We start from the raw sequence: 13,082 nt of genomic DNA, 5'->3' as shown, positions 1-13,082 counted from the left end.
AAGACGCAGTAAGGAGAGAACGCGCGGCCGCGTGTACAAAGAACGGGACGGACGTCAGCGGCGACGATTCCGCAAGGCCAACGTTCGCTAGTTGGCAAGGGTGCGAGCCAAGGTGTCCTTCTCCGGCGCGTCTCTCCCGCCGTTCTTCTTCGACGAAGAGCAAGCACGGGAACGGAAGTCGGCTAGCGCAGAAACTGCGGAGGCGTCCGTTTCTTTTTGCATGTGCCGATTATTTGTCACGTTTTAACACACATATATATATATACGAAAAATAAAATTGAACGCGATAGATGAACAGCTTGTACTGAATGCATATCGCACAAAACTGATTTGAAATGTCTATAGAGAAAAATTTTACATTTTCGAGGATCAAGAGACAAAGGAATGTGGAAATTACAGGATATCGGAAGAACTTGGGTGCGGAGCTTAGCGTATCATCGGGAGTGTCGCATCGACACTGGCTGCCGCGCAGATCTTCGTATTCCCGAATCCTCCGATCTTTATTATTGCACGCCCTACGTCGTGCGAGGAGACGAAAACGACGAAAGAGAAGAAGTCATGGGGGATTTTGGCCCGTGACTATCTATTTTTGTCAGCGAAATGCACGCGCAGTATCCTCTGGCCGCGGGCCAAACATACCGCGGAATCGTATAAACATTTTATCCCTGTTGAGCATTGAGCTTCACAATGAATGGAGAGCAAAGTCCTCTAACGCGGAAAAAAAAGAATTGCTCGAGTAGGCTTGCAGACGTGAAATCCGTTTTCGCAAACGTATCTTCATTTCTTTTTATTTTATTTATTAAAAAAAACTTAAATAGAATTTCAGTGGCAAATAAAAATATACTTAAATCAGAATTAGATAAGAGAAAAATCAAAAGTAGCAATCGATCAACAAGTGAAAGACTCGATTTTTAGATATTTTTCTCTCTTGACGATATTTTGATAATAATTGAAAGTAATAATCGAAAATAATTGAGATAATTGAAAAGTATCTTGAGTTAAAGATCAATATTATTACCTATTCATTTGCGAGATTAAACACATATTAAGAGTTAATAAGATCACAAATGTTTAGCGTTGCACGGAGCATTTTAATTGATTATGCGCTGTTAATTACAATACATTTTAAATTCCTACTATTATCATTCAATGATCGAACGTCTGAAAACTTTTGGCATTATCGTTTTCTAAAAATCTTTGCCGTCCGCATGAATTTACGCGAAATGGTGCAACAACAAAGCGCGGAAATTTACGCGAAAGACATTTAAAAGCGGTTGATTTCTCGCTTCTTTGCGATCTTGGCCAAAATTAAACGCGTCTGCGCCTTCGAGTCGCTTTGTGTCGTGAGACGCAGTTCTACGTTTGGCAATTACTCCAGACACTCGCGCGATAATTCGCTATTAGGGCGTTACACTGATGCGTATCTCACGATTTCTCAAACATTATCTCGAAACGCGCGTAATAAACTAGCAAACAGCACGTGGAAAGCAGTAAACACTTATTGCGTGTTAGTCTGCGAGTCGGTTTAAGAAGTTTTGCAGAGTTTTAACACCGATGGCAACAGTTGTGATCAAAAACTTGCTTATGTTAATTTTTATGAAAACTACACTGTTTTATAAGAATTTTATTAATCCGCTGTGTGTTTTAGGCAGCGCGGATAACGAAATCCGAAATAGCGCAGCGGGCAGTGGGTTTGCCGATGCAGCGCAATTTATGCGATTTGCACGCCAGTATCATCGACCTTTATTTCTGCGTCAGTTTTGAATGAACGAATTTCGTGAAGGCGCATGGAAAAACCGGATGCGTCTGTTCTGCATGTATAAATGTATGCATTTCTCTGAATTTCTCAAACTGCTCTAAGCCAAAATCTTTTTTGGATGTCTTTCTTCACATTCTGAAGACAATTGCGCGTGTTGTATATGTATCGTAATTCGAAATGTTTCATATCCGAATGGTATTTAATACTTTTCCACTTCATAATAATATTTCAATTAAATATAATTTTCATAGCGTCAAGAAATATCTTTGGCGATGTCTTCGATAACACAAAAGATTGGCTTCTGGAAAAAGTAATAAAATGATTCACGCCTATTCCGTCTGCGAAACTCGTTCGTGCGAGAAAACTGTACAGTCGAAAAGTTTGATGCGCGTCAGAGCTGACGTTGCGATTGAAAAAGATCCTGAAGAAACCCTGAGTGAACAATAGGAAGGCCTTGATGAGAGAGCGAACGCGGGTTCTAACGCGGAAATCCCGACGTTGAATTTGACAGCTTGCGCGTCGCGCGGTGTATCTGGCTGCGTTTGTTTTCAAACAAAGAGAGGGAGAGTGAGTACACATAAAGTGGAGTCAGCTGATCGGGACGCTTCCCCGTTGGCGGGGGAATTGACGAGGGCTTAAATAGCATCGCGTGCATTGGTGCCGACTAGTACCGGTTAGTAAGTCACTTGAGGCGAGTCTTGGCTGCGCCGTGATAGCACAGAGGACTCGTGAAGTCCTTGCGAAGCCCGGAGGAAGTCAGCCGGACTTGCAACCCGCTGAAGTTCGCTCGCAAAGATTTTTTCGAGAGTGCAAGTGGACTTCGAGATCCTGGAAACGCTCGCTTGGTGAAGGAATCGAAAATCTGCGTCTCTTCGAAGTTGGACGATCCTTCGAGAAGCTCTTTGATCTTAGTTGAAAGCAGTTTTTTGCGGGGGAAGATATCGAAATCTGTGAGCATCTTCATCCTAAATTGAGTTCTTCAAGCACGCCACACTCTCTGCACTTTGATCTTGGCGTTTTTTCTATTTTTCGTACGTGGATTATTTCTCTGTAGGATCTGCGACAGTGACGGAGTTAACGTCGAGTGTTAAATTCGGCAAAAAGATAACAGTCATTCAATCGAAGCTTGTAAAATGTATTCCTAGCGATTAGTAGAAATCGAGGAAGAGATCGCAATAGAATTACTGCATGAATAGTTGTTTCTCGACAATTGTGCGCAGAGAGCGGTGCTGATTTTTACACGATATACTCAACAGATCTGTATTCGCACGCTTCTTGCGCAAATCGTGAACTCTTCGTAAGGAAGAAGCGATCGTCATGAGGCCGCCGTACAATGAAGAAGAGGTGCAGCAGATCTCGCAGGAGCAAGGCGAGAGAAACGTTGCGATGGCGGTTTGCGTGCAATTAGCTGGCCGAGCAATCATCAGAGTGGTTTCGCGGTGCGAAGAAGCCCAGGATAACTGCAATCTAGGTAAGCCTTGAAGGACATTTAAACGACGTTTCAACTTGTAGTATTTGTAGACATTAAAAAAAATATTTAAATCTTTGAAACTTCTTCTTTAATATCTGAAAAACAATTTTAAAAATTTATTTAATATTTCAAAAGTTTTTTAAAGGACATCCTAAACTCAAAGCGCCTCTTTATTTTCTTAATACGAGTTTTAACGACGCATCACGTATCTTTAAATACACAGATATTTTTGATATTAAAAATTTAATTGCAATATTGCTTGATTGATACTTCATTAAAGTCGTCCGAAAAGAGTGGTTAATTATAATTATTCTACGAGGAAACCAAGCTAGAAAATGCCATATATGCGTACACCAACATCAACGGTACTTCCTGATTCGAGATGACTTTTATCCTTGCCTTATCTGTAACACTGTGCGCATGTACTGCGACCTTGATCAGTACCGTTTTTACTGTTTTTTAATTCGTTGATACTTGCGGCTTGTCACCTTCCATGAAACACGCACTCCACAATCATGCATAAACTGTATTTTAATTATTATAAGTATTAAAGATATAAGAGCGTCAAAGATTAATGTAAACCGCAACATTTTTCTTTTCGAGGTCTTTCACGGATAAAAATCTCGCATCAAATAAATATTCATAAAAATTTATATTCGTAAAAGACACGTGTAAATATCAGTTACAGCTTTGTGGAAATTAGAATGTGTGTGACTCAAATGTGGATTGAAACCGAGAAAACTATTAAAGGACCAAAAATTATGGCAAAAATCGACGATATTTATAGCATATAGTCCAAGAATTTTTTAAATTTAAATTCGCATGATATTAAGTATAAGATCTGCGGCAGTGTAAAATCAAGAAGATATATTATCAAAAGCAACGAAAAATCTGGCTATTGATAATTCTGATATTTATGCAAAAAAATTTTGTATAGCGTTAAAATATGTAAAAGCTCTATAGATTCCAAAAACTGGAAACGTAATTTCTATATCACAAAAATCGCAGATTTATGATACAAATCAATTGTCAAATTGCGTCATTAGCGAAGATTGCAGATACTAAGCCACAACAATGCGTTTCTGTCTATTCTCATCGCATCAACCTTTATCTTATCTTATTAACGCGATATCGATGACTCAGTTTGTTTCATACGGCTAACGAACTCTTTCTCTCTCTTTCTCTCTCTCTCTCTCTCTCTCTCTCTCTCTTTCTCTCTCTTTCTCTCTCTTTTTCGAATTCGAGATACGCATTTTGCCACACGCGTAACATAATGCGCATTAAAAAAAAAAAAAAAAAAAAAGAAAAAGAGGGAGCAAACAACGGCAATTAAAAATTGATCTGTGATTCTCGATTGCGAGACGCAGTATACTCGCGATTTCTTATTGCGGCCTGACAAAAAAACTACAGCATACCGTAGTATACTTCCGTAGAAAGTACGAATCACGCGAGCGTCGCACTCGTACATGTAAAAATGATCATATGGTACATAGAAAACGCTTCCGTTCTGTCCCGTAATTGCCATATTAACTATATTTAGTCTCAATAAAAGCAAACAGCAACATGAAGCTTATCTCTCATTATATAAGAAAAAATATTTAAAAATTCTGTGGTAAAAGTCACGGATTACGATGTAGGATTTAAGAAATTTTCTCCCTTTTTACATAGATTTTTCCAAATTGCTCGACGCACTGTTTTGCAGACGGAGCTTGTAATAAATAAAATTAAGATAAAGACAACTTGTACCTTGAAAAGTTTAATCTAACGATGACATGGTTTGGTTTACTATCGATTGAAACTCTATCAAGAGTCGATGTACGATATTTTCCACGAAATAAGCCGTAAAATCTAGCTCGTTCAATATAAATTGAAGTAATCCAAAGCTGTCGGCGAGTTAAAGAAAAGTGGGTAAATAACAGGTGGCGTTTCTCGAGCATCATCTTATAAAGTGAAATGCTCGCTTCGCACAACTCCGGCATAGATAATTGACTGGATAAACATTGTTACACAACGCGCGCGCATCCGGTCTTTGTCGTGGCGAATATCGCAGAAGAGTCGCAATCTCTCACACTGGCCGCACGTTATCTTCGGGACACCCGGTGCACACACGAAAGGTCGATCTCGGAATAGTAAAGTGGAGCCTTGGCAGTGCCGGTCTACGCGCTCCGAATACTGCGAGGAGGCTGTGCTCTTCCTTTATGAACCCTTTTATCGCACAGCGTCGTATGTCAAATGCGAGATATGCATTGTAACGTGAAGGAAGCAACAAACGACTATGCTCGCGATCGATCTTTGGTAATACAAGTTTTTTTGTTCCCCTGCGAGTTTTTGACTTTAATCTTAATTCCAATCCAAGTTTGAGTCCGATTTCTAATTTCCTCAAACTGTGATTTCTTTTTTGCAAATTTTGTACGAATTTAAAGTTAAACAAAGCTTGTCACTTCGATGTTTTGTTTTTAAATTAAAATTATTGAAAAGAAATTAATTAATCCTGTTTTTATTTTAAAATTTAAATACAAAGAGCAGTTTTCAAAGCAGATTAGAATTAAGATATTAAATCAATTAATCGCTGAAATAGATTGATATCAGTACTGCGAATTAATATCGATTAAATTAAATATTACATTTTTGATACTGCATTCGTTTGTTTTGTAAAATATTCTTTTTTATAATTGCGGTAGTTGCGGATATAAAACATTGCTTTATTTCAATTTTGGAGCTAATATTTTTGGAGAAGGAAACTTTCTCAAGTGTAACACGCAAATTGACACATATTGCGTTAGGTAGCTTCTTGAACCTGTACTTTAAAAAACTCAAATCTTACGATCAAACGTAATCATACAGCGGAGATATTATTTTTTCAAATTTTAATATCAATATATATGAAGTATTGGCAAATTTATGACAAAGTTTCATAAAATTTATAGTATATTTTAGTGTTGACATTGTTTCCTTACTTTTGAAAATGATTTTTGGCTTTGTTCTAATGCTGTTTTCTAAAGCCGAACATTTTCATAGCTGTACATCGTAAAAAATTGAAAAAGTCATAATTCTGTTGTATGACCTTGTTTGACCTTGAGACTTGGGGTTTAAAGTACAGGCGCAAGGGGCTTCCTAACGGAATATGTGTCAATTTGCGTGTTACACTTGAGAAGGTCCCTTGTAAGGCTAATGACGTACGTTGAGTGCGAAAAAGATTTTATGTGAATTAAAAAAAGTTATGAACTTTTCAAGAAGCGCATAAACGCGTCTATGATGCGAGGAGTTTCCTTGTAGGGCTACGCGACCTTAAATGGCAACTTCTTAAGGTCTTTTTTATCGTTTTATGATAAAAAAAGAAAATGATCACACGCGTACTATTAGCGTAGTCGCGATCATGTTTGCGAGAGCAACAGTGAAATTTTCATATTAATTGCACAATGATTTTTATACTAATTACATAATTTTTTCACCGCTCGAACACTTCATTCTTACTTATTTTCTATATGAATTATATAAGATGTTTCATAACAATACGATCACGGCTTAATACTTGTTTTTGAAATTAATTTCGAATTTAAAAATATAAATGTCTGAAATTTAACAAAACGTTGGAAAAAAATATCTAAAAGAATGTAATAAAAAAAAATGTTCTAAAATTAATGCAAATTTTTTGTTAAAAATGTTAGAGCGTGCGAAGATTCGAGATTTGGAATAAGAAATTGATACAATTGCGTATAAAGTTTGAAAAATTTTTACAACAATAACATTGTTGTTATTGTTTTCACAACAATAACACATTATAATTTATAAATAAAAGAAATAAATTTTAGAGTTAAATGATTCAAAATAATTTGCCTCCCCTAAAAAAAAAAATCTGTGCTTATTTTCATATTTGTATTAAATAAAATTTACAAATTTTAATTAGTCAAATATTCACGAAGTGCGATGCAAATCAACGATTTCTGAAGTAAGCGCAAAGTATACTTAGCGCAATTATCATTAGCTGTCGGAGAAAAGTTCGCGTTTTTCCAGTTCCCAGTGCGTTTTTCTCAATTTCCCAATTTCCGCGAATGAGAACGCGAATGAGTATCACGGTCGGCCAGCTGGCGGGATTTATTTCGGAAAGCGCGCACGGAAATAAATGTTTCGAGCGACCGTCGCTTCTTCGGTGAATCAGTGTATCAGCGGCCAACATGGCAAACGCCGTGACGAGAGTGGTTCTGCGCTGCGAGGAGGCGCAGGAGAACGAGAGCCTCGGTAAATTGCAGAATTCGGTGAAAGTGATCGTTCGCGCGTACATCCGCGATTCTTTTTTTTTTATTTGTACTTAAAATTCAGCGAGCGAATTATTAATCTACAATGAATCCATCGTGAATGCGCAAAATTTCCACGTGCTTTCATAACTTGCCTCGCATTGGTGAGCGATCACGCAGTGGGAATTACGAAAATGAGAGCGAAGTGGCACAATGGTTAATTTGTAGAAATTTGGTTGTATAATTGCACGCTTTTTTTCGTGCCGGATTTGCGAATTTCGGGTTTTAAATATTTCTCCTTTAAACTGAACTAAGTGTGAAAAATGTGCTGATTAAATGATGCGTATTTTTATATTTTTAAATCTTTGATTTAATTTTACATTTTTTTTGTGAACCTGCAAAGTAAGAACTTTTGCTCGTATTCTTAAACTTAATTAATGTAATAGTTTCACCATACATAGAGAAATTAAAAAAGTATAAAAAGTCGCTTGCTTTTTTTTTACATATTTTCCACTTTGATCTGAGTGTTGCTCGGATTTGTAAAGAGTTAACAAATCTACGTTTAGTTGCCGAGTTAGCAAATCACAATTTATTATCCTCTCCCGGAACTGTGCGCTTCACCGTTATAATGATCATGATAATTGATAAATGTATAACATGAAATACGTTTGTTCCGTAACACGTTCTCGATTCCCGCGTTCAAGTTGACGTCAGCGATCTTCCGTGCTGGAAACCGCGCTGGAGAAAGCGTGAAACGCGCTGCGCCGATGTTAAGTGCACTTTCAGTCGTTATGATGCACCTAGACCAGCGTTCTCCAATTTTTTTCGAACGATGAAATCCTTTTATTTTGTTATAGTTTTACCGAGGCTATGAATATTAAAGCGCAGACAAGTCGCATTATCGCGTAATCTGATTTTACAATTACGAGGGGAAAAAGATTTTACTCTCGCCAAAAAAGATCATTAGTCCGCCGAGAAAAACGTTCAGAAAATAAAAATAAGAGAATTCAGCTCTAATTGAATGTTAAATAATAATAGCGCTGTAGAATTAATGATAGCGATATTATCGAAATAAATTAATTTCGGAATAAATTTACTCCAAATTTGAAATAAGATTTCAGTATAGAAAGTTGCTTGTAAAATATTAACTTAAGTAATTATGATAATTCGATTGTGCCTTTTTCTATTTATACTTTTCAGGAAACTGTTCATGTTTTCCTATTTCTTGTTTTAGACCTTTCGGAGTGCCAGCTCATGCAAATCCCGGACGCGGTTTATCATTTGATGCGGCACACCGAGCTGAAGAGATGCGACCTCTCCGGGAACGTGATCACGAAGATTCCACCAAAGTTTGCCGTGAAGTTTTCATTAATCACTGGTAAAAATGATAAACTATACCGAATGATTCTACATTGTGATTCCATTTTTTAATTTTGTCGTTGCAAATTTTTTCTCTTTTTTATTCGAAACCGCAAGTTATTTGACAGCGCGTGTGACGTTTGCAGAACTGAATTTGAGTCACAATCAAATGAGCAAATTGCCTGAGGAGTTAGCCGAGCTACAAGCTCTGGAGAGACTCGATATCTCGCACAACACTTTCATCGCTCTACCACCTGTCGCTTGGCGGATACCGCAGCTCAAACGACTCCTCGCCAACAACAATTTTATCATCGGTTAGTATCAATCAATCTGTTATGTCAGATCTTTTCCGAATCTCATCAACAACTCAAACAACTAATGGTAATACTAATAGATCGTATAGATTTTTTTCTCGAATAGCATCATCGCACACAATATGAGGTATCGATGTGTATTAAGGGGCTACGTACACGCGTTTATTCGCGTATATTGAAAACCACACTCTTTTTATTCAAGCAAAATTGATTAGAATCGATTCTGATACTGTAACTATTGTAAGCAAAAAAGATTTTCATATATCGCATCGTGTAATAAATAATTTCGTAATTTTCTAATAAACAGCGTCATTGTTTTTAAGCAGCACGCTTTTACGCGATGTGAAAAAATCGCGGCCAGCCTTTGACGAATATAAACTACGCTTTGCTTGACAAAAAAGAGTAGACAGATTTATTTGAAAAATTCGAAATTATTTACTACATAACCAATAAATTTTCGAATTTCCACTGTTACCCTGATGGAAATATTTTGCTGAAAGTACTATGAAATCAATGAAAAGTAAAATGAAAGTTTTTGAAAAATTACTGAATATATTTCAAAATAAATCATAATTTTCCGTATGAAAATTTAATGTAATACTATGAAATATAAGGAAAGTTAAAATATACTGCTAAAAAGTAATAAAAGAGTTTTTAAATAATTATCATTATGAAATTTACTGAATTAAACTGAAAACTGTTACTTTTTAATGAAAAATTGCTGAAATATTTATGAAATTAATTAATGGGATCAATTGAGAGAAATTTTCAAATACATTTCAGCAAAATTTCGTTATACTTTTAGAAAAATGTTTCCATCAGGGTATTCAAACGATAGAGAGTAATTTTTTAAGCTGAATCTATAGTAATGGTAAATCTGTATTTGTTTTCACAGACGTCAACGTCGAAAGACTCAGGCATGCTCCCGCTTTGGAATTCATCGACCTACAGGCGAATCCATTACCACCCAGATTGCACGATCTTCTACGCACTCTGACTGGGATCACAGTCGAACTCACTCCTCGGCAGGTCGAAGATTGGGAGGATTTGAACGTTTGAATCCATCTCCCCCAAACAAAGAGCAGCCCATCTCGCTGAAGACGACGGGGAGACGATTTGCCGCGTCCTCACGACGAAGATTGCTCAAGATTTTGCCAGACTAGAAATAGAATTGATTCTTTTGTACAGTGATATAACGTGAGCCGACTGATAACGGATGTCACGCGCGGACCGAAACGGTTCGGTTGTATTTTTTTTTTTTTTTTGTAAATGCCACTAGCGATATGTACTTAAATACCGCGGATCGGATTATCGATCTCCGCGGAGATCGCACGATCCCTCATTCTTATTTTATACTGCGTGGATTCTTAGATTTTATCGCGATAATATTGTGATGCTTAGCTACTTCAGTCATGGGATTCGGCGGTTCTCAGATACCATGATTCGCGAATTTTCGGAGAGATGTAAAAGTATTTGGAATCTCAGAAGATTAAATTTTTAAATCCACACATTTTACATATTTCTATAACTTGCAATCTGGGATTCTTGGAAAGACTTAAGAAAGTAGTCGAAGAATATTTTGGACTTTCGAAGATCTTTAAACTGTTAAAGTTGCAAAATATGTCACGTTGTTCATAAATACAGATTATATCGACCGAATTTTTAACGTAATTTTAATGCTACGGACAATTTATCGTTATGGACTACCGATTTATATATGCATAGTGCAACCTATCTAACATTTAACATTTTGCACTCGAGCATTGCATACATGACAGTGTAATGGCTGAGATTGTAATTTTAATAATTTTACACGATTTCAGATATTGTTGCATATTTATATAAATTGTTACTATACATAATATACGTATAAATAATAATTTATATTTATAAATACCGTAAAATAAATATTGTTAAAGGAAAAATCGTATATTTCTTTGCAAATTATGTTCCGAGAGAATGTTTTCATATTTGATGTGTGCATTCAGAATTTGGGCATAAAAATTTAATATCTTACTAATTGATCAGATTTTATAACTCGAGTACAAAGTGTTAATAATGAAACAATAACGAGTGGAAGATCTAACTAGATAGTTTTAACGTTTGAATACATGTCAAGTTGTTAAAAAAATATACAATAATATTTCAAAATCTTTTCGGAGAACTGTACGCATTTTGTGTATATAACAGTCGTGCATCCTCGAACAGTGATTATAATTTAAATTTCTTTTATCTGTACTTTTCATCTAGTCAATTATTTTTGGATGTATAGATTTCAAGATTTATAGACACATAATTCTATTGAGCTTCGAATTTGCGAAATATCACATCCACGGCATTTGGATATCTTTACAGATCTTTTGGAAAGCCTTGATTTCCTAGATTTTAAATTACAAAACCGTAATCTGTCTTATAAAATTGGTGTCCGTAAAATCTTTAGTTTTATTTTCGGACCCATAGAAATTTGAATACAATGAGAAAGATAACACAATGCAGGCCCAGACAGCACGCATGTCTTGGAGACATCTAAAAGACGTCTAAAAGATGTCTATGTTTAAGACATACGTGCTGTCTGGGACACATATTATTGTAACAGCACTTTGAAAAAGCAAAAGCGCATTTTTATCTTGTATTTTGCAAGATCTGTTCCTAGTCTATGCATCCTAGTTGCAATGACTACTGTATCGCAATTTGTATTCTAAGTCATAATTGTATTGCAATATGGCAAAAAAATTCGAAATGACGAGTCAAAAAAATTATCAACACATTTAGTTTTATACTTATTCGATATTTTGTCATACAGTTTGATACATTAGGAAATTCTTGTGCGATATTTATTATAATTATATACAATATTGACAAAGAAAGAAAAAGAAAGATAAAATATATCAACAAATTGTTGAGCTATTTTTGATACTGCATACACGTTGCGTCTTCCTTTGATTTATTAATATAGATGTAGACTTAAAGAATTTTAACGAAGTGGAAAGTCGATGCTACCTTGATTCACAAAAATAAATCATGGGTACGAACGCGTACAAATAGAGCGAATAAAGCGTACCAAAATTTTTCTATGCCATAATTTTTTTGAGCGGTGTATATTAATTTTTTTTTATATAGTTTTCTAAATAATATCGCTATGTTAGTAAAGAAAAGTAATTACGACATTACGATACATCTTCAGTCTTAAAATGGTAGAATTCAAATTGTTTATTACTTTCTAAAATTAAACATTTCAAGATAATATCTTAAATATTATATAAAAACACAAATATAATAGTCATTTTAAAATTTAACATAAATTTTTAACAGATATGATAGCAATTATTACAAATTTATAATTAGGAAATTAGTTTTATGCATCTAAAATTTTTTTCTTCTAAATAATAATGTTATTGTTTTTACAAAATGTAAAAACTATTAATATAAAACATTATTATAATTTACATTAAAATTCAATTACTTATTTTCAGTTTAGTAATTCTCTAACTTTTTACTGTTGTGTATTCCACAAATGTGTACCATTAGATTTACAATCTTAAATGATTGACTGCATAATAACTTAATACAATTTTACACGCAGAATTAATATTTTTTATAAACTTATAAGTAATATACTTTAACAATTTTGTTTCTCAGTAACTAAAAACTGTACAATTTTGGTTTTTATATGCATATTTAACCGATTATGTATTTTAATTTACGCGCTCTTCTATCTACTAGTAAAGTGTTTTTCTGTTAGGTGACCTCTTAGCAACTGTTTGTGTGACACGACATATATATTATATTAGTTACGAATATGCTTCTTAGTATTTAGAGACTTCTCGGAGCTAACAGAGAATCGCAGTTTGATTTATAAATCTTTGGCATTTAGATTTGTGAGTAAAGCGATATTAACTGTATTATTATTACAAAATTGTTAATTTTTATGTACCATTGCATTT

General features: G+C 35.1%; 1 protein-coding gene across 3 annotated transcripts; it reads left to right on the top strand.

Annotated features, from left to right (window-relative positions):
* The first annotated feature begins 2,337 nt into the window (after nucleotides 1–2,337).
* Sclp (leucine rich repeat containing protein 20 sclp) lies at nucleotides 2,338–11,293 on the top strand. 3 transcript variants are annotated; one of them, XM_067360377.1, is made up of 5 exons: nucleotides 2,338–2,790; nucleotides 3,016–3,230; nucleotides 8,700–8,843; nucleotides 8,971–9,138; nucleotides 10,034–11,293. In XM_067360377.1, exons 2-5 carry the CDS (start codon nucleotides 3,077–3,079, stop codon nucleotides 10,195–10,197), a joined length of 630 nt encoding a protein of 209 aa, XP_067216478.1. In that variant the 5' UTR covers nucleotides 2,338–2,790; nucleotides 3,016–3,076; the 3' UTR covers nucleotides 10,198–11,293. The 3 variants fall into 3 exon arrangements, with proteins under 3 accessions (XP_067216478.1, XP_012225896.1, XP_012225897.1); XM_012370473.2 differs by having other exon boundaries at nucleotides 2,343–2,709; XM_012370474.2 differs by lacking the exons at nucleotides 2,338–2,790; nucleotides 3,016–3,230 and adding an exon at nucleotides 7,381–7,469.
* The last annotated feature ends 1,789 nt before the right edge of the window (nucleotides 11,294–13,082 follow it).

Source organism: Linepithema humile, chromosome 8 (genome assembly GCF_040581485.1).
Source record: "Linepithema humile isolate Giens D197 chromosome 8, Lhum_UNIL_v1.0, whole genome shotgun sequence".
Lineage (NCBI taxonomy): Eukaryota > Metazoa > Arthropoda > Insecta > Hymenoptera > Formicidae > Linepithema > Linepithema humile.
The sequence above is the reverse complement of the archived record's forward strand: the minus strand, read 5'-3'. Positions and strand labels throughout refer to the sequence as shown.

What these genes read in the sequence shown, in the direction of transcription:
- Sclp (XM_067360377.1), top strand. Translation starts at nt 3,077, where the DNA reads ATGAGGCCGCCGTACAATGAAGAAGAGGTGCAGCAGATCTCGCAGGAG. An exon ending in CCAGGATAACTGCAATCTAG is followed by an intron (nt 3,231 to 8,699) that starts GTAAGCCTTGAA and finishes TTCTTGTTTTAG; the next exon opens with ACCTTTCGGAGTGCCAGCTC. An exon ending in CAACAACAATTTTATCATCG is followed by an intron (nt 9,139 to 10,033) that starts GTTAGTATCAAT and finishes TTGTTTTCACAG; the next exon opens with ACGTCAACGTCGAAAGACTC.